The sequence below is a fragment of the Diplotaxodon limnothrissa genome, linkage group LG20 (genome assembly GCF_057381915.1).
Source record: "Diplotaxodon limnothrissa isolate DT_005_m linkage group LG20, D_limnothrissa_male_GT1.1, whole genome shotgun sequence".
Lineage (NCBI taxonomy): Eukaryota > Metazoa > Chordata > Actinopteri > Cichliformes > Cichlidae > Diplotaxodon > Diplotaxodon limnothrissa.
Window position 1 is genome coordinate 3,297,639 of NC_140615.1, and position 20,839 is coordinate 3,318,477.

The window sequence follows — 20,839 nt, forward strand, 5'->3', positions numbered from 1 at the left end:
GAAGTGAACGCCATTTCCCCCGAACAGACGGTGCAATTAAGAGAAAAAATAGGCATTTAGTGCCTGTGTCTTTATGGCAGTGTCTAGACTACAAGAGTGGCGATTCCATTTAGTGGGCACTAAAAGAGGATATCATTGAACCCTTCTTCTCTACATTTCTAAGATCTGAGCTTCACCTCTCTTTTCTTTTCTTTTTTTTAACAGTTGTGCTAAAATTCAAACATAATCCTTTTTACACCGATGTAACCTTAAAATTGTCAAAAAGCCCTCAAGTGTAGCCACTATTCCTTATTTTCCCAATCGACACCAAATCCACCGCACCAAATGCGTGTAGACTCGTGAACTGGCATTTAACAGAGGTTTAAAGTGTGCACATGTTATGTGTGCAAGCCAGCAGCGTTAGGTTAGACACGCATTTATGAGCAGTTGGTATTTCCAAAAGGTTTTGACTCACGACCAACACAAAGTAACAAATAAATGCACACAGAACCACTGGTAAGGGTAGTAATTAAAAAGACAAACAGCACAAAGTCATTGTGATTTGCCTATAGATTTTCTGTTTATTTCATAGGTATTATGTTAATGATACACAGGCCGACAATCTGCTCTCTGGAATCGAAAGCAGCAACGCTTTAAGCAAATAATTTAACAAGTGTTGGCGTTAAAGCTGTTAGAGTTGAATGGGCACTGTACTGAAAAATAGCAGCAGGGATAGCGGAAAGGAAATTCAACATACGGTTATTTACAGTCATGATAGCACATTGCATAGGCTACTCTGTACAGTTGGATATACTTTTTTTTCACAGATTGGACGTCACAGTTCTCAATGGCGAAATATGCAGCTTAATTAAAGATTTCGTATAATTTGCTCGTACTCCGGTAAAGAAATAATTAGATGGGAATAAGCTATATACAAAGACCAGAGCTGGGGGTGAGAGCTAAAAGTTGTCTGCGCAATAAAGGATTCAAAATGCTTGTTATATTTCATATTGTTTTTAACAAATATGTGAACAATAGAATAAACACAATGAAGAATCATGATAAATAGAGGGACATATTCAAGAACAGCATATAAATGATTATTCTAATCGTGTAGGCCTTTTTCTGGGGACCAGCTAGAAATTCAACGCCGCCCGTAGGGCTATAAGAAAATGGCGATTTTTATCCCATGCAGGCCTATTTCTGCCACTGTCCACTTTAGCATTGCACTGTTGGTGATGTGGGCTGCCTTAGAAAATGGGTATGCCCACAGTGACAACTCAGTGAGATAAGAGGGGGCCTAAATGCCACCGTCCCACACTGTGACACTCTCTGCTCCTGCTCACAATAGGGGATTTCCAGAGAAGTACTGGAGGCGATCTCTGCTCAGCTTCTTCTCTTTCATTCTTCTATTCTGAAACCAAATTTTAACCTGGCGGTCGGTGAGGTTTAACATTCGGGAAAGTTGAAGCCTTTTCTCTTTGTTGATGTAAACGTTAAAGAAGAATTCCCGCTCCAGCTCTCGAATCTGAAACTTGGAATATGGACACCGCTTCTTCCTTGTTCGAGGAGCGCCTGGAGAAGAAATAAAAGTGAAAAATAAAATTCAAAATAAAGTCGAGCTGCCACGGAAAATGATCAGCGGCGTTACATTAATTAACAACAACAGCAATGCGTTTTTAAAGGGGGTCACAGCGAGCTTAAGTGCTGAAGAGGCGCCAGATGCTAAGAATTCAGTTTCAGTGGCATTAGTACTGATAACATTTCAGTCAGCATTCATCTAGTGAACTGGCTGAAGCTATCAGATAAACCAACCATAAAGAGTGTTAAATATCCGAATCGCTTGGAGTAAATAATATCAACTTACAGCCTTTAAGTACGTGTTTATCTGTTATAAATATACAACAACAAAAGTATTTCACCGCATTATGTGCGCCACATTCCCCTGGAGCTAAACTAACAATTTACACAATCTTTTGGCAGTGGGTTTAAATGCACTGCCCTTGCCTGCAATGCCATACCAAGACCTCTGTGGCCCTGTAACGTCTTATCAAACAGGTGACCAGGGAAATGTGTGTGTTTTTTATTGTTTTTTATGTGTGTGTGAAAGAGGGCTAAACACCGGTCTCAGCTTGTGTCTGTTCCCTAGCTGAGCTAAAACAATGCACATGAGGCTAAATATGTTCTGAACACAAGCACCCAATCTCTAAAATTTCCTTTTAAAAATAAAATCCATTTTTAGATTTTTTTATTTTATTTATTTCTTTAGATAAAGTTAGTCATTAATAGAAATGACAGGCGACCTCATACAAATCATAGGAGAAAAGAAGCCTAATGTGCGGAAGGAAACATGCACATTAATGAATTTAAGCTTTTTCAGCGGATTGTGGGGAAGTGGAATAATGTGCAGCCTATGCAATCTCCACATACAAGGGAAAACACGATTAAGTGTGCTCGTAAATGAAGGAAACGCTTCTAATCTATCATCAGATAGATAGATAGATAGATAGATAGATAGATAGATAGATAGATAGATAGATAGATAGATAGATAGATAGATAGATAGATAGATAGATAGATAGATAGATGCATTTAACCGTAAAGTGTGTAATACTCTTCGCAGCATGTGTTTTGCGAGCAAACCGTGTACTAAAAGAAAATTCACAAGACGCCAAAAGCAATGTTCTGCCCAATTAGTTTTTACTCTCGACAGCCCAACGAGAAAATCCCTTAAAATGCCCAACGCAAGTTCATGATCAAAGTTAACATTTGTCACAATAGCTCTCTCTTAAAAATTTCACAGACTCTCACCATAGAGGCGTCTGTGTATAACATCCCCTTTTTTTCAAAGCGCTTTCCCATCGTAAAAATTCTTCTCGTTGCAAGAAAGAGCGTTGTAGGGTTATAATAAAATCGTTTGAATGCTTATAAAACTCCACATAAAATCTGACCGACAAAACACCAGGTTAGTCCCCTTAACCTTCCCCCATTTTACAGCTCGGTATACCTACTCGAGTGGCTGCTCTTGCTGGCGTTGCCGTCCTTGGTTGTTGCAGAGGAAGACGTACATGAGCCTGAATTTGTGTGTTCCTCCTCATCTTCTGGGTCTTTTTCCTGCTCCGCGGCTCCGGGTACAGACGCCGTGGGCTGCTGTTGCTGTTGCTGTTGGGAGTCGCTTTCCAGCTTCTCCCCTTCGCCCTTTTGTAAACAATTGTCTGACTGATTGTCCGTGCTGCTGCAGTACGCCGTCTCAAAAAAGCGATCGAAACCTTGCGGGAGGACATTGTTTTTCCCCACGCCGGAATAAAAACCTGTGGAAGGGTGATTGGAGCCCGGATGGGTGTGATGGTGATGGTGGTGGCTGTACACACTCTCGTTCTTCATAAGCATTTCTGTCATGGTGGATGGTGGAAGACAGTCTCTATGCACCAGATCCTCTCCCGAGTAGCACGACGCATAGTTGCTTCTGTGGTGCCATTTACTAGCAGGGTCCAAACCGTAAGAAACTTCCCGTACCGGCTGCACTTGAGACAGATTTGTGGAATAGGGGTAGCTGATTTGTCTGGACGGGGCCTGTGGAAGAAACGAGGAGACGGCAGAAAACTCGGGGACGTAGTAGGTGCAGCTGGGGAGGTAGATATTGGACGCACAGCCCGTCCTGTCCCCAAACTCGGATGTCCGGTCTTTGCGCGTCTGGGAGCAGAAGTTGCCCAGATTCACCGAGTTAAACATCTTTCTCTCTCTCTCGTGCTCCGTACTATAGATAGATGTTTTGGATAGGAGCTGCAGCAGAAGGGGAAAATTTGGGAAGGCGAGATGACGCGCAATCCGTCTAAGTCGCCCCGCAGACACGTGATCGAAAGTAGATATTGTCATATATCAATTTGGAAGAGTTGGATGTGTAGGAGTGGTTGGCTTTAGGTAAGATCGAGGAGGTTCAAATGAATAATTTCCAAACACCACGGGACCACTAAGAAAACCAGTAACAGATTCCTGTTTGTTGGCTTATGACAATTAGAAAGATATGTGCTGTGCATGTTTATGTTTATGGGCTGCTGGTAGGCTAGCTAAACAGCTACAGCTCCTTAAAAAGGCATAGCACAAACTGCAGAGTCCACTCAATGGCATGATTTTCATAGTGTTATGGTTTTACAGGTAAGATTATTGCAATTAATATTATCATTGCAATAATTACGCTCACTCTTACGAGTGAGTACTACTGGATTACTAGCAATGTAAAAGTGTTGACCAATGAATTGCAAATTATGAATACTGATCTTGCACACAACACAAAAGAAAGGAGGATAGTGATTAGCAATCACAGAGAATATAGCCCATATAAAGCATAAGCCCGTTAAAAAGCAGCCCCATGAGCTCCGTCAGCGCTTCAGGATTTATAAAAAGTTGCACAAATCACAGCAAATGACTCGTCTTTTTACGCTTTTTAAGAAGATTATGAGCTATTATTTATTTTTGATGCATTTCCACTCGTAAGTGCTTATCCGAGTTCGCTGCACATAAAATCGTGATTAATAAACACATGTCTGAATCATTCATAGTTATGTTTTTAAAATTATGCAGCAGCCTATTGCATTACTTTGCCGTTACGTTATTTAGGGTTCATCAAATGAAAAACGGGGAAGGAAACCGTAATTACACTGCAAGGTGAAGCATGTTGGTTGAGCAAATTATTCGGTCCACACTAATTATTCCATTTGACTCTGGATAGTGACAGAGTTCATAGAAGACAATCAGACAATTCAAGACCTCGATCCTGGAATCCCTGCAGAACCATGGGCCATGCATCTAACCCAGACCAAAAGTGTGCCCCAATATATATAAACACACACACACACACACACACACACACACACACACACACACACACACACACACACACACACAAATAATTAGTACCTCAAATGACTGGCTTTAGTATTACTCCAGTTTGGAGTGGTTATTGGCAACACTCCTCAGAATATTCAATGTGTTGAATAGCTTACACTTTCAAAATGTTCTGATTTATAAGTTTGGAAAAGGTGTGGTTGGACTTTATTGGCATGAAAATCCTTCTATAAGTATCTATAAGATGCAGAGCAGAGCAAGTATTAGTCCTTTCAGTAATGCGCTGCGCTACTTAAAGGCCTATCGACCGAGTAGTAGGAGTGCATCCGACGTTTCCTTCTAAAATTAAATAAGTCCCAGCTGATGGTCCAAGCTGCTCTGATTATTTTATTTTCACCAGGATGTCGACATTCATCCGTGCGTGACAGACAGGGACGTGTTCCTCGAACTTTAAAAAAAATTCCAATAAAATGAATTGTTTGGAGAAAAGATGCGCCTGCGTGTGATTTCCTGCGTCATTGTAAACTTTTAATTGTACTGTTGAGGGCCATCTCAGAATCTTTATAGACTAACTGATACTATCTCAAGGTGAAATTAATATGATGGCCCATTGTTTATGATTATAGGCTGCTTCCTAAACGCTGCAATATACTCTCAAATTATTACCCAATTTTCCAATAACACAATATCGTCCTGTTGCAGTATCTTCGGGGACACCTGTGTTGCTATACATATATAAATTCAAAGAAAGTTAGTGACTTCGGTGATTCCCGACAGCAATGGGAAGAAGAAGCAACATCATCCGACCTCAAGCATTGGAAGTGAGATTCCACTGCAGGCGAATTTGTGAAAACGTGGCAATGGCATTAGCTTGTTTACTACCCCTACAGACAAAAGGTTGCCTCACATGATGCATCCTGAATCCAAGTACAAAGAAAGCAGACAGCTGTCCAGACACAGCACTTGAATTTGACCACTAAAATCCTCTCTACGTCCACCATAAAACTGCGAATGGCTGTAGTAACGCTAAATCCCTTTGTTCCATAGAAAACCATAAACGCTGAGAATGAGAGGAATTTGGATTTCAGGAAGTGGATATTGTGCAACCTTTCTACAAAGAGGCAGCGATATTAATTTCAGTTTGATTTTTTATTTATGTTTGGGTTTGTTTTTTTTTACTTCGAGCCGGCAAACGCACTTAAGAAATATTTAAGAAATCTGGTCTTTTGTTCCACGAATATCGGAATAAAAGTTTCAAATCTGGCGTTTGGGACGTTTGCGAGGCAAAATATCTACTCAAAGTTACTCGGAATAAAATATACTGAGATAAGCAAAAAGAAAAAGACAATAAGAATTTATTTGTGATGCGTGAAGCCCGGCTGCTGTATTTATTTATTTTGTTTTTCTCATTAACAATGACAGCTCTGGAAATATTTGTGTAAACACACTGGCCCTGTGGCCTATATGGACACATGTTTGACACATGCTGCTCCATTACTGTTGTGCTGCTGTGCAGCAACAATAATAATTCCCGCATCAAAATGTCATTGCCAATATTAACACTATGAAATACATAGTGCACTGTGTGATTAAAAATAATAATAAAAATAAACCCGAGACTTGCATTTGAAGTTGAATTTCTAAAACCCGAAAAATCGCCATACTAATTGGCCTTGGCTGTAATAAGGGTTCTGAATTATGACATTTAAAATGCATCCTTGTGTGAGCATCGCTCTGATCATAATATCATCCAAGAAATAAAGAATAAATAATAATTAAAAAAAAACAATAAATAAAAACTCCAAACTTTCCTTTCAGCGGGCAATAACAGAATCGAGGCAGACAGTCCAAAACAATACTGGCAATTCATTTCTTCATCATAATCATTTCAATGATGCGTAATAGCCCGGCATAAATAAGTAATGCGAGGGTATGAATAAGCGATGCACTAATAAAATTTAAAGGTTAAAGCTGCTGATCTCGACAACAGAAACACTGAAAGGCTTCTCTGGACTCTGAAGTATTTCTACATTTAAACAAATGGAAAATGGCACTCCTGGTTGCATTTAAGTTGCGGTAATTGTCATAATATGGAAAAATATGACCAGCCAGCGTACATCACTTGGCAATATCCGCTTCCTGTGGGTTCAAACACTGACTGCTTTCACCTTGGTGCGCAAGGAACAAAAGTGAAAGAATAGGATTTACCATGTGTTTATTTCACTGGATGTGGGAGCCGGAGCAGAAATTCCGCTAGCAGTAGGACCCAGGAAAGTTTGATAAGGCTGCACCAAATGAGCAGGCAAAGCGTATGCAGAGTTTTAAAGCAAAATGGCCTGTATCCCAGATATGTCTCCTTATAATTCTAATTAAAAATAACTCAGACAATGAAAACATTTTAAGTGCACGTTCCAGTAGTCTTCAGACACAATGTTCAGTTTGGTGCTTTGCTAATACTCCCTTAAATATCACTGTCAAAGCACTGTTAGCTGTCTGAGGAATTTAAGCTATGTGTTGCTACCTAGCACCAAAATTACAGCTGTTAGCCTAGGCGTCACCTTCTTGTAAAAAAAGAAAGAAAGAAAGGGGTTGCGCCAAAGTGTCGATAAAGCCATTGCCAAAAGATACAAGTTTCACCACAGACACAGAGCTACACACACACACACACACACACAAATACACAATGGGTGCAGTTTACCAGGACACTGCTCTACAGTTAGCTGAAGTCAAGGCTAAATGTGGGAAGCCTGCGTAATCATATTACTGTCCCCTCATGGCCTAGATAAGTTTAATTGGATGTAAGCCGGGCAGTTAAACTTCCCTGTATGAGCTGTGAAGAGTTCCAGGCAACACTAAAGAGGCTTGTTTTTCTTGTCTCTCTCTCTCTCTCACTCTTTTTTCTTTTTTTAAACTAAGATCTTCGTGAGTGCACCTAGCGTAAAGCGTTTGTGGTGACAACAATAGATGACAAGATAAGGCTGTGTGTTGCTGTTACATTTAGAGCAATCTCCAGAGTGTATTTCACTTTCAACCACAAGGACATAAAGCTTTCACAACAATGTGTTAACGCTCTTTTTTATTAGAAGTATTAAATGATTGCACATCACAAGAAATCGCTCAGTATAGTGACTACTGGATTCAGCTCCCATGTGTTATTTCGACGCCCTAAAAAGCACAGAGAGAGAGAAAGAGAGAGAGACCTGGAAACCATTTAAGCAGAGGAACAGTGAAGCGAGTCTATCTGAACAAATTCTAGAGGAACTAAACGTGAGCTTCTATTTGTGTTTTGCTAGAGGGACACTCGGCTTCACGGTTAATACTATTCTACAAAAGTCAGAATAAAGAGCATTTTATTTGAAGAGCCTACTTGAGGCTATGGTCTGTCACATGCTGATGTATTTAGAAGGATATTTTTAGGCTCGGCGTGCACTGGAATCTTCTATTTACTAGAGTTAATCTTCTAAAATACCTAAATTATCTTTTTTTTTAAATCACATCACATAATAAGAAGGGGCATTTAAAAGGTGAAGAAATGAATAAATACGTTTTCTTTTCTTTCCTTTTTTTTTTACCGCGCTTACGATATTACGCATTGGACGGACCCAAGCGTGACGCATGTGTTTATTTTGAATTTGCTAACTTAGAGATAATGCATTTTGTTTGGTTTCGTCATATTTTGACATAACTCAACTTTAGTGTAATAATTATACTATTTTCTTTTCTTTTCTTTTTTTTTCAAGCGTTACAAGGAAATTCCTGAGGTTATTGTTTTGTTTTGTTTTTAATATTTGATCTAATCTTTTCTGATGTTACCAAGCCCAAATGAGAAAATGTACATATCCACGCATACAGCAGGGTAATCGTGATAAAGTTTTGAACGTTAATGCAAACTGAGATACTGGTGGCTGATTTCTGCGTGGGTGTCAAAAGTCGGTTTTGTTTGCGTTAGTCTTGCGAAAAATGGTTCAGTATGCCCAAACTAAAAGCGACGAGTTTCCTGCTGTCATCTCAGATATGCTTGAAATACTTGCTTAAACTTAGTGCTAATGTTGTGTTAGCTCTGATATATGTTTGCTTTTTAAGGAGCCCTTACATTTACACCGTGCCAATGCATATAAAATAATAGACGGTAATATAGCTGAAGCTACACCACACATGACTTGAACCAACGCTGATCAAACTTGAACAGGTGACGCAAAAATTTTCACCATGTATGAAACAGTTAATGCAGTTCCATGCTTGCATACTTGACCTTCAGTGGGCACTTTAAGGCCCTTGGAAAGAGTCGCCCTTGGAAAGACAAGTCCTCTATCAAAAATACGGAATGCCAATTAAAAACGCCTTAAGTGTCCTCGTCAGAGAGAAAATCAAACAATTTGTCAAGAAAAAAGAAAGAAAGTTCAATCAAAATACCGGCATTATATAGCGCCATACTGCATAAACACGAGCTGACCAGCGCTGTGCACAATGTTTACATTCTTTATATTATTGCGAAAATATAACATAAAGCCCTGCCGTGATAATACAACTGGCTGATCGAGAAACATTACAATGATTTCAATCGATTCTGAAATGTTTTGCCTTTCTTTACACCAGGGACAACTGGTCTAAAAGGAATTCGGCTCTTTTGAGAGAGCAATGAAACCTTCACACCCCGTATTAAGGGCTGTTGGAGGCGCGATGCTATTGAAAAACAAATTGATACGGGCGTGCATTTCAGAAAAAAAGCAGCTAGTGGCGAACTCATTTCAAATCATGTCAAAATCAATATATAATAGTTCTGAAAGACGTAAAACGATATAGATCTCTTACGTTGAGCATCCTACCTATCTTCTCTTTATCACATTAACAGTCTCCTTTAAAACACACACATTCACACTCACGCACGTCCACACACTCCACACTCCCCCTCTGCCACACACTTTAGTAGGAATAACAGAGCTTTCTATTTCTCAGGCCAGCTTTGTACCATAAACGACAGTGGGGTGACGGGGGACGTAGACCACACTCCACACAAGTTCTCTGCGAAGGGCACTGTGAAGCTCAGTGACCTTTGGGACGCGGAGACAGGCTGCCATAAACAGATTTAGCCAGTCTCAAAGTCAAAAGTGCTCAAGAGCTGTGAAAGACCTATTGTAAAACCCTGCAACGCCAAATATCACCAGATTGTCTGGAAACGCAAAGCATATCTTTGATTGTTTTTGGTTTTTTAAACTCATCATTTTGTAGAAAGGGAATTCGATCACTTTAGAATGCAGACAAGACATGTAAAGGCAAACTAAAATTAGATATTACGCAGTAATCATTTTTAGCCTTAGAAGAACAGAGTGGCAGGTAATGGCGTCGTGAACTGGTGCTTCCGGACGTGGAAAACCTTCCAAGCAATGATAAAGTGAAGCAAAGATCCTCTGTCTAAATAAACAAGTTACAAAAAGTAATAAATAATATTAACAGATAACTCTGGCTTGAAGTTCAAGTTAAAATTCCGTGTTCGGCATTTGATTCGACACAGTTCAAAGGCTTGATTGTCAAGTTAACGAGTCCCAAAAAAATCCAACCATTTCACAAATGACGCATTGAACTAGCCTCTAAATACACACGAGTGTTTGTGTCATTTAGTCATGACACTAATCGCATTCACGCTGTGCTGAAAGTAGACTTGTTTGGGTGCTTAGTCTAATTACGTAGCTGTCAAAATACATTCGAATTAAGGTGTCATGCAAATTGTTGCTGCTGTGAATTGCACTTTACTCTTTCTTTGTTAAGTGAGCGTTAATCTACCGCAGTTTGTTACAAACCATGGATCCTGGTTCATATCTATTGCTTCTCGCCCTCGTTTTCATGTCAATAGGTTCTTTTGCGGGTTATAGAAGCAGATCCATGGAACCTTAATGAGTTTCTGCCAGTGTTGTCAGCGCTTCATGACAGGTTTTTCTGACTCCTTCTAAAATATATATTTGTATATTTGTAACATAGTATGGCCACGGAGGTTTGCGATTAAACAAAAAGCAAGAAAGACGATTGTGCTTTTTCCGTATGCCATTCTCTTCTTACCAATTTAACAAGGCAACGCACAAACATAAGATACAATTTTATCTCCTTTCATGGTCAACAACGCGTTTGATGACCTGAAAAGGCTGGAGCTGTTATGAACGACGTCCTCTCGGTGATCAAATTCAATAAAGCCACTTTAAGATCGCCTGGCATTATTTCATAGTCTTAGTTAATTATTGCAACAAATACTAGGTGCGCTTAACGAGTAATGTTTTGCATCAGATTGGCGTCGCTTTGTGGATATGATGCACTGTGTATTCATTAAAACATACACGGACACATGTGTGTTGTCATCGCTGCGTAAAAAGGAAAATATGTGAATATTACGCACTGCTTTCTTGTTTTAAAGGTAAAGAAATGATTAAAATTCAGTTGCCGTGATATATCGAAACGATTTCAAATGTAGATTTTGCTTAGGCCTACCGTTTTATCAGGTAGGCCAAAGCAAAATCAACATGATGCCAGCATGTGTCTTTCATTTACGCCTTCCCTTGAAGTGTCATGTATTTAAATCCATAAACAATTGGAGAAGTGTTAATTACATTTACTAGGGTTACTTAAAAAATCAGCATTTAGATTTTTGTTTTCGTATCCGCACATACATCGTGCCGTTTTTGAAGCAGTGTGTACAGACAACCTCACTGAGGACCGTACAGCCGTTATATTTATTAAATCATATGTAGCACATAAAAGTACAAAAATAATTCTGAATTGATGAAAATACTAGAAAGGCTTTTGTTGCGGTTTAAGATCCGCCTAACTAAGGAAGGTGGTTGTCGGTATTAAGGTAAACAGACACACATATCAGCTTCTTTTACTTGCGTAAACAGCAATATGATATAGCTCCGGTAACACTCCTGCAAGACTTTTATCAACTCAAAATAAACGTTTCGAAATTTCAAAAGCTCGCTGATATATCTTAAATCATAAATATCCGAGGCAATAGTTAATCGAACACCAAGGGGATTGTGCCAAGCAATGAGCTCACGCAATCTTACATTTGTACATGTATGCCTGATCACGCACAGACCAAGTCAGGAATGTCATTCAGTCAGGCGGCTGCAAGGAGCAGACGTTCACAGTTCACTGAAATGGCAACATCTGATTCCAAATGCAGACAGCACAGCAGTTTCCAGTGAACATAGCCTACTTCACCATAACTCTGACTGCAAACTGTTGAAGACTGCGTGCATGTTATAATAAACTTTACTTTGATATATAACTATCACACTTATAAATCCGCACTGCAAGGCAGAAGATGGGATACACAAGGAAAAGGCAGTCCAAAGGGCTCGACTATATGGAGCACTGGGGTGTAACCCCATTACTGCTTTACAGAGCTATTGCGTGTTTAGCTGCGCCGTTATAGGCTTGTAGCATACCAGTGACATTGATTAGGTCGAACTTCAAGAGAAACCACAAGGACGGAAAAGGGAATTTTACTTTAAACCAGTCTAGGTGTTTTGTAGTTGTTGTTGTGTCCCAGGCTTTATAAACACAATATTCAGTGTTAGTTTAAAATATGCACCTGGATGCAATTTTGCATTTTTACCTATTTGTCTATAACCTACCTTTGCATATGTTGCGGCAACAATAAAATAAATAAATAAATAAATAAAATAAAAAGCTCCCCCTGTGTGGGCTCTATTTTCTTACGTTTCACAGCATGTGTAATTAATGTGCCAACAAAACACTCTTTCAAATGCTTTCAAATGTCCTATTAATGTTCAAATCTTTATTTCAGTGTGGTGGACGCGTGTAGCTTTTAAACCGTGTTACAGGTCACGTCCAATAAAATAATCCCCACAGTTATCATTGGTGTTGAAGCAGAAAATTCAGATAAGCAACATAATAACAGGCTAATACCAGTAACCTTTTCAATACTGTGTTTTATTGAAGACCTTACGCATATACATTCATATCATTATTACTTTTACAAGACAACGTAGCAATCCTTACAAGCGCAAAGAAAGGAATGCAATCGGAGTGACATAAAATAACGATAATAAACAACTACTACATTGAAACGTCGTTTTTTTAAATGTCATGAATGGTAAAACAATAATAATAATAATAATGATGATGATAATAATATTAAAAAAATAAAAACATTTGTAAAATTTTAAAAAATTAAACAAACCTTACATACCATTTCTTACCATTCTTGACACTATACACTTTTGGCCTACATTTCCAGCCCTTACAACCACAAATAGGCTATAGCCTATGGAATGCGATATTGTTACAAGACGGTCAATAACATAAAGCACTAGCCTATTACATAGCGATAAGGCCTCCTCAAATAGGATGCAAATACCAACATATGTCATTTCATTGAACAAAGTTGTACACAAGTACAGGGTAAAGAAAGGGGCAACACTGACCAAATTGCAAAAAGCAAGTACATTAATAGGTCTAATAGACCGTCCTCCCTCTCTAATAATAATTCTAGTAATAATAATTCTAATAATAATAATAATAATAATACTAATACATTCTTTGAAGACGTTTGAGTCCAAAAAGTTTTAGTTTGTTGGCATTTGTTTGGAAGAAAAAATATAAAAGTCACCTACAGAAAAAGTATCCTGCAGAACATGACTTATGATTATTTCACATCAATAACATGCTGAGAACATTTCACTGCTATAGCTTACTCGTTGTACATGACGGATAATGCACTGCATTCACTCTGAATTAAGGGAGCACACACATAAGCCTATGATTACATTTTTTTTAATTCTACATATTGATTTAAAAAAAATCATAAGCACCGAGTTTCTGAAATGCGCTTTCCCCAAAAAACAACTTATTCTCCCGCTGTTGCGAGTTTAGGCGGGTCCCTCGCTGTAACCGAGTTGGCCTTGAACACAGTTGTGTAGTACTGTTCAATCTTTCCATTACAGGTCCTCGCTAGTTCATTGTAAAATACACTTTTTTTGACTGGTACAGTCTGGACTTAAACTTTTTATAGCAGCTCAAACCCGTTTTCTAACGGTGACCTCACTAAACGAAAGAAACGCAACCCATGCAGGATTCAGTGGTTGATGTTAAGACACGTAAAAAAGCAATAAAAGTAGGGGTGAAAGAGGAAAATACCTTCAGAAATCTATTTGCACATGAACAAAGTCATGGCAATCAATTTTCAATGCGCAGTCATAAAAACATTGATATGAATTACACTGCGGTTTTAGTTCTCGCCTCCTCACGCAGACTCCCAGACTTCCAGATCTGCCGCCCGTGACCGTGAACGTGCCCATAAACGTGGCGAAAACTATGGAGACAAGATAAAGGCGTTGTTCCTCTTGCCTAACAAAGTATGGCATGTGGAGGTAAAGGCGACCGAAACCGAGATTCTTCTTTATCACTTCATAACTTCAGACATTTCTTTTTGCACTGATTCGCCCCAGTCAGGCTTCCCTGTCTGACTTCAGTATTATTTTTAGGCCTATTTCGAGGGCTCGCCGACTCTCCCGCCTTATTTTCTCTGACTAAAACGGTAACAATCCTGATGTCGTCATTATGTGTCAACCGAAAAGATGTTACACTAAAGACACATTTAGGCCGTACACTAATGTCATGACAGATCGGGATAAAGTAAAACACACGCACACAAACACATTCTCACAGCTTCTTCTGTGCGATTATACCAAAACGTGAAGACTCACTGACGTGTATAGCTTTGGATGCCAGGCAGCGGCTTGTTTAGGGTTTTTGCAACCCGCACCTTTGATATAAAAATATTAGAAATAAAGTAGGGTAATAAATGCTTGCAATGTAAAAGATGGGTAGATGGTTGCATGCACTAAAAGAAGACCTAAGGGAGCGTAGAAGGCTTGCCTTTTTCTTCTCTTTTTTTTTCTTTTTCTTTTTTACTGCCTATCGATTCACCTTCTGCCGCATCTCTAAAAGTAGGCCAAAGCTTGCTCCCTCAGCATGAGTCTCTTCTTCTTCATCCTGCGGTTCTGGAACCAGATCTTGACTTGTTGGTCACTGAGGTTCAGACGATCGGAGAGTTCCCTCCGCCGCTGCCTGGTGATGAATTCGTTCAGCATAAATTCACCTTCTAACTCAGCCAGCTGAAGCTTGGAATAAGGTTTGCGCTTCTTTCTGGTCCGAGTGTGCATCGGGTACCACGGGGCACCTGGAGAAGAGGGGAGAGGAGGGGAGCACACAGTGGATTAGTCACCACGGTTGCAAAATCACGGTCACCTCCAAGGTTATGGGGAACCTACTGGGGCATCAGCTGTCCAAGTCAAGTTGCCTCTCTAGTTAAGTCAGTATGCAATGCGCCATGTTAGAGCAAACCTGTTAAATAGCATTGTGATAAGGCGCTTTTCTAAATATGTGTATATGTAAATAAATGTATTATTTTGGTTTAGCTGGAGTAAGCTGATGTGATTTGCTAAACATCCATGATGTGGGGCTTGTACTTTATCTTAAACTGAGAAAACGAATGCCCCTGGAAGCTGTCATTCCCTGCACATGTACCACGAATTTGTTTTGGTCTCTGACTCAAATCCCAATATTTGTAAATCAGGACTTGTCCAGTTTCGTTTCATTTTTGTTCCCCACGTATAAAAAAAATCAGCCACCTTTATGGAGCCCACCAATATACCGCGGTTTGTGTCACAGGAAGTTTTATTGTTGCAGTTAAAGCAGCATTAACGTGGTAATTGAGCCGTGCTTGCAAATACCCCGTACTTATTTGCGACTTTCAAAGCATATTAAATGACTCCTGAGTCTACAGCGACAGAGATTAATTCGGTTTACGAGTCATTAAAAAGAAAACTGTCTCTATTCGATGCAGTCAACCAAAGCGACTCACTTCTTTAAATCACTGCACTGATCTGTGTGAGTGCGAACAAAATAGACCAAAGTCAACCGTTTATATGTCTAAGTAACAGAACCTCGCCTGAGCTATAAAAAATAGAAGGCGGAACTGAATTGTTTACTCAAACGCTGCTTGTGATATGGATTGTTGGGGGTTATCGCTAACTGTACACACACACGGCGCATGGAGTATTTTAGGGCAACCCCTAGTGGCGTTTGCACACCACGCAAGTACCCTGCAGGCTAACCTAAGCTGCATGTTGTGCATCAAGATAACGAGCTCTAATGACGGTTTAATACGGTAAATGTACGCTGTGCGCAGCCTGTTCTTTCTTATAAATAATGTGAAGGTGCGATTGTGAGAACTGTGGTTAAAAACAAAATACGCTCACCTCCGCCTGCGGCTATGTTGCTGGAATGGCTTCCCGGTGACACCAGGGTCTGTGTGTCGCTGGATGAAGGCTTGCTGCCCTCGTTGAGCAGAGAGGAGCTGGAATCGGACTCCATTGACTGACAGGATGGCGGGTCTTGCGTTAGCTGCTCGGTCCCATAATCGTATTTAGAAAAGGCAGCCGTGCTGCCAATTCCACTGTGCATCCCGTGGTCAGATGCTAGGGATGATGTGTCTCTCGCCCTATCCTCTCGTTTGAGACTGCTGCCACCTGAACAGGTCTCCCTATTCCCGTTGCCATTGTTGTAATAGCATTTGCCTTCCTCTGGTCTGGTAATTTCACACGACCGATTGAAGGAAGGGTTAATAGACACGGGGCTGCTAAAGTAGGATTGAGAGTATCCATTGCACGGCTCCGAAGGATTCCACGGGAGGGAGCAAACGTTGTCCCTTCTCGGGTACGAGAGAGACGGTAGCCCCGCCAGTTGTCCCCCTGAGGCTCTAAAATTCGGAAAGTAAAATGTGTCTCCAGTGTGGATGTTTACCAAAGGTCCCACAAACCCTGGATTAAGGAGATTATGCTCGCCCATTTCCGCGGGCCCGACCAACAGCTTCTAGTTTATTGCAATCTGACATTTAACGTAGTTAAACCTGGAGGAGCGCCTGATTGGTCATTCTCAGACCACGTGTCCAGGCTAAGTTCTGCTACACATGGTACCACCCACTTGGTCCATCTCAGACAAAACAAAACATTAACTTCTGTATTACTGAGGTTTATATGCTTTTTAAAAATACTATAAACCTTTTATTAAAAATGTAGAATCTTGTTTTTGCTCACTCGAGCAACGCCGCGTCCAAAAGGAGCCCAGACTGTTTCTCCTTTTACACTCGTGGAACTGTCCATGGCCTCGTTTAATATCTTTATAAGCTGGCAAAAGTTTTTTAAATGCTATTTCTTATGAAAACTATTTTTTCTTGAAGGAGAGGGTGCATATGACATCTTGTTTTCTAGCAAATTATGGTCGAATTCCGTGTCATATAAAGCTGTGATGTCCCAATTTTACAAGCTTGTTTTAAGAAAAGACTGATGCTCATTGCCGCACTCTACTCATATTTACAGTAACGGGGTCAGCAGGTTGAAGCCACTGGCTCTGTAAAGGAGGACGATATTCTACAAGGTTACTTTAAGAGGGTATATTTCACATAATATTCTCTAGTACACCTCACATGAACAACTTTAACAGATACCACCAATAAACGTTCGCAGCCAAACTCTGGTGGGATTGTTATACCTCTCACAATTCTTTTATATGAATTTTACAAGATATCAGAGGGCCCTTAGCTGATTCAATCAGCCGAGAGTCTCTCTGCTTTATAACGCACTAATTAGTTGATTTGTGGATGCAGCTCGGAAGACACTGAACAAATATGAGATATTCTGTGATACCGTCATCCTATTTTCTGACAAAAGCGCTCTGTTTACGCACGCACACACACACACGCAAACTTTTCAGAGTCCGCCAAAGTGCAGTTTCTTTCAAAAATAATAATTAAAAAAATCACTATCATATGCACGTGATTTAGGTATTCTGCAAACAGCTGGCCCAACTATTTCTAATGTGGTCCGTGGTCATCAAATGACCATAATCCTCGTACATATTCTTATAAGTGATCCATGGCTTTTGCATTCCCCTCAAGGATACACAGGCTTCTTATTCTTGAAAATAAATAAATAAATCTAAGAAGACTGCACAGTCGTTTAAACTCTTTCAGTATTATACGAGTCCAGCAACAGTTTATTGCAATCGCCCTGCAAATTCAAATTTTGCTACCACCACCACTACCAAAAATCAATTTATATAATTACTAAAGTTGTCATAATCCAGTCTCCGCTTATTTCAATCAAGGTGGTTTAAAAAGTCCGACGACATATATTTTAAAAAAAAATCATAGCTATAACATAGCCCACTTATGTCATCGTCAGCCTACTCAAGTTCACGACACAAGGTGGGATGAACTTGATGTTGAACTTTAATACTCCATTAAAATAAAGGAATAGATATGAGGTTCAGCAAACTGCAGTATGTATTGTGAGAGTTGATATCTCCATTAAATTTAAAGATATATAATCCGTATATTTGATAATGCACCGAATTCCATGTTGCTTATTAAAAACAAATGTAAAAATATCAGCCTTGTTAACATAGCACCAAGAAAAGAAAATCTGTTGTAAAGGTCCAAATATAAAATACATTAATATTCCCTTTATTTATTGACAGCAGCACTATGAATTTATGCATTAACAGAAATGCGCCGGCTTACAGAAGCCTGCACATGCGTGCTGAATGTCGCTAGTTGCCAATTAGAAATTTGCCAATGAGGTGTTATGTGAGAACATTAGCATTCACCTAAACACTGGTTTGGGAACGATTTGCAAGTCAGCCGATATCTGATAGCTGTGTCCGTAACTTGTGACCATGTATCCAATCTAACCGAAAGGCACCGGGCCTCGCTCTAGCCTTAAATAGAAAGAACAAATATCAAATGTTTAAACTGGAGAAGCTCTTGGGGATCTGTCGGGGTTTATCTCTCTCCCTTGGTCTCACTGCCTCTCCTATCACTGCACATTCTTGCATCTAGTTAGGGAGTCTCGCAATGCAGCACAACATCAATCCAGTATAATATCTTAGGCCTCGGTCTTATGAAAAGCATTTGGGTGCCTCGCTATCACTTCACAGCTTCTCATGTTATTATAACAGTTGACAAAAGCAAAACAGCACAGTGTGATGTTTACAACAAAATGTCCCGGACGTCCATGCGTTAAGTAATGTGCAGGCTTAAGTCGCCACTTTACCTCGGAGAAAGAGGCCATGTGTTGCGCCTCCTTGCCTCGTCTCTCCACGCTTCTGATCCAAAGTATCCCACAGATCCGGATTTCACGTGCAAACAACTGCACGTCTGTTCTGTGCATCTTTAGCTCGACGATGATGTCATATGTGACCGTGGGCTATAGGCCTTGTGCTCTAGCATAACGAAAATCTATTATTTAAAATAAAGAACTTAAAGCATATAGCACTGTCAAGGTCACTGTCTAGTACACTGTCTGCTCGATATTGAAAACAGTCTCGTGCAATCCCCTGGTCCCTGTCCAGACAGGGCAATAGCCTAAACAAAGGGCTTTTCTTCCCCTTTTCTCTCTTTGATTCTCGGCAGGCAGGTTGCCACAGTTATAGCTATGTGCAACCCCTTAAAAGCCTCCTTCAAGAAAAACTAACCACCAAGGGAAGTATAAGGAACCACAAAGTGGTAACGTTTTAGATTAAATGTTTTGGAAGAGCTTTTTTGGTTTGTTTGTTTGTTTGTTTACAGCAACACACTATGTTTTATGCGGTTTTCTTGCAAAAAAAAACTATATGCATTCTTTTGATAAAATACGAATTCTGCTACTTATATCTCTAAGAACAGCGCATATCATTCCGAGGGAAAATGATATTATTATTATTTTGAATTTCAAATTAAGGAAGCTAAAAAACAACCCAAATAGAATACGTATTCATTATAATTTAACCCGGAGATTGTTGTGTAAAAATTAAAAATTAAAAAATTCAAATACGCAAACTAAGGATCAATAGTAAAGCTTCACTTTATAGAAATCAATATCTGAACCTGACCGTCACTTTGTGCTCAGCTGTATCGAAAGAAACTGTCAAAAAATGTTAGACAAGAATATTTTTTCTTTGATTTCTTTATTTTATTAGCTGGATTAATTTTTAATCCAAACTTGACAACTTTAGTATCCTGTGCGCCTGTATAGTAAAATGTTTAATCAAAAAATTTGACTATAAAGTGTTAATTAACTAGGGCTGTTTATGACTATTAGAGTATGAATTTTCGAACAAAACTTGGCTTGTATGCCTAGCAAGATTTAATTCACTTGTAACATGTTTGAACAGTGTGCAACTTTTAAAAAATATGAAGTCGCCTTTTTTTCCAGTGAGGTCAACAAATAAATGCATAAATAAATAAAACAACTAAACGCTGAAAGTCTCGGTAGCCTTCTGCGTCTTACATTGATCGAGCATATTATGCCTAGAATACATCAAATAACACATTTACAGACATCAAATAATTTTGCACTGATGGTATAATATAAGGTTTAATTCAGACAGCAGTGCCCTTGCAAAATAACTAAGATAAAAATGGCATTCTGTCAGCTTTAAACGTCAGGCTTCAACTTTAAATGCTGACAGAAAACTTTCCTTTTTTAAAAATCTTTTTTACTTTAAAATAATTGGACAAAATGAAACAAAGGTAAGCTCCGTGTTCCGCAAATATTGTCAAAAGCACTGGAAAAAATGTCAACCAGGCGCTAAAACTAGACATGAACGAAAACACATTAAGAAAAATGCTGTTGCAACACTTCCTGATATTTTCCTCTGGTCACCACCAGAGGTTATCAGCCCCCTTTTTCATAGCTGACGGTGGCCTGCTGCTTTCACACCTCCACATACAGCAAAACGCAAGGGCTACTTTTTTCTTTTAGTTTTGAAGCAGTTTTGTATGGTTTAATATGCTGCATAATTCCCCGTTTGGCACATAAACTACTAATCTGGCTATTTAACATATTTGGCATAGATGTCGATTTGGGCCTAAAACTGAGCAGATGAAAAAAGGGGAACCGTGTAGCTTATTGCGACGCTGATACATTTACACATGAGTTTATGTACTGTACCATTTCTC

General features: G+C 39.5%; 2 protein-coding genes across 2 annotated transcripts; both read right to left on the reverse strand.

The window, feature by feature from the left end:
* Positions 1–1,321: 1,321 nt before the first annotated feature.
* On the reverse strand, positions 1,322–3,855 carry hoxc11a (homeobox C11a). Its single transcript, XM_085344308.1, has 2 exons — positions 2,991–3,855; positions 1,322–1,554 (listed from the first exon to the last, which is right to left on the reverse strand). The coding sequence occupies exons 1-2, from the start codon at positions 3,853–3,855 to the stop codon at positions 1,322–1,324; spliced, it is 1,098 nt and encodes a 365-aa protein (XP_085200434.1).
* Positions 3,856–14,780: 10,925 nt separating this feature from the next.
* hoxc12a (homeobox C12a) lies at positions 14,781–16,689 on the reverse strand. The gene is made up of 2 exons (XM_085344540.1): positions 16,101–16,689; positions 14,781–15,019 (listed from the first exon to the last, which is right to left on the reverse strand). Exons 1-2 carry the CDS (start codon positions 16,687–16,689, stop codon positions 14,781–14,783), a joined length of 828 nt encoding a protein of 275 aa, XP_085200666.1.
* Positions 16,690–20,839: the final 4,150 nt, after the last annotated feature.

Excerpts from the sequence above, each read along its gene's own strand:
- hoxc11a (XM_085344308.1), bottom strand. The coding sequence starts at position 3,855 with ATGACAATATCTACTTTCGATCACGTGTCTGCGGGGCGACTTAGACGG. Across the intron at positions 1,555-2,990 it reads CAGCAAGAGCAGCCACTCGA|GCGCTCCTCGAACAAGGAAG; the intron begins GTAGGTATACCG and ends TTTCTTCTCCAG.
- hoxc12a (XM_085344540.1), bottom strand. The coding sequence starts at position 16,689 with ATGGGCGAGCATAATCTCCTTAATCCAGGGTTTGTGGGACCTTTGGTA. Across the intron at positions 15,020-16,100 it reads CAACATAGCCGCAGGCGGAG|GTGCCCCGTGGTACCCGATG; the intron begins GTGAGCGTATTT and ends CCTCTTCTCCAG.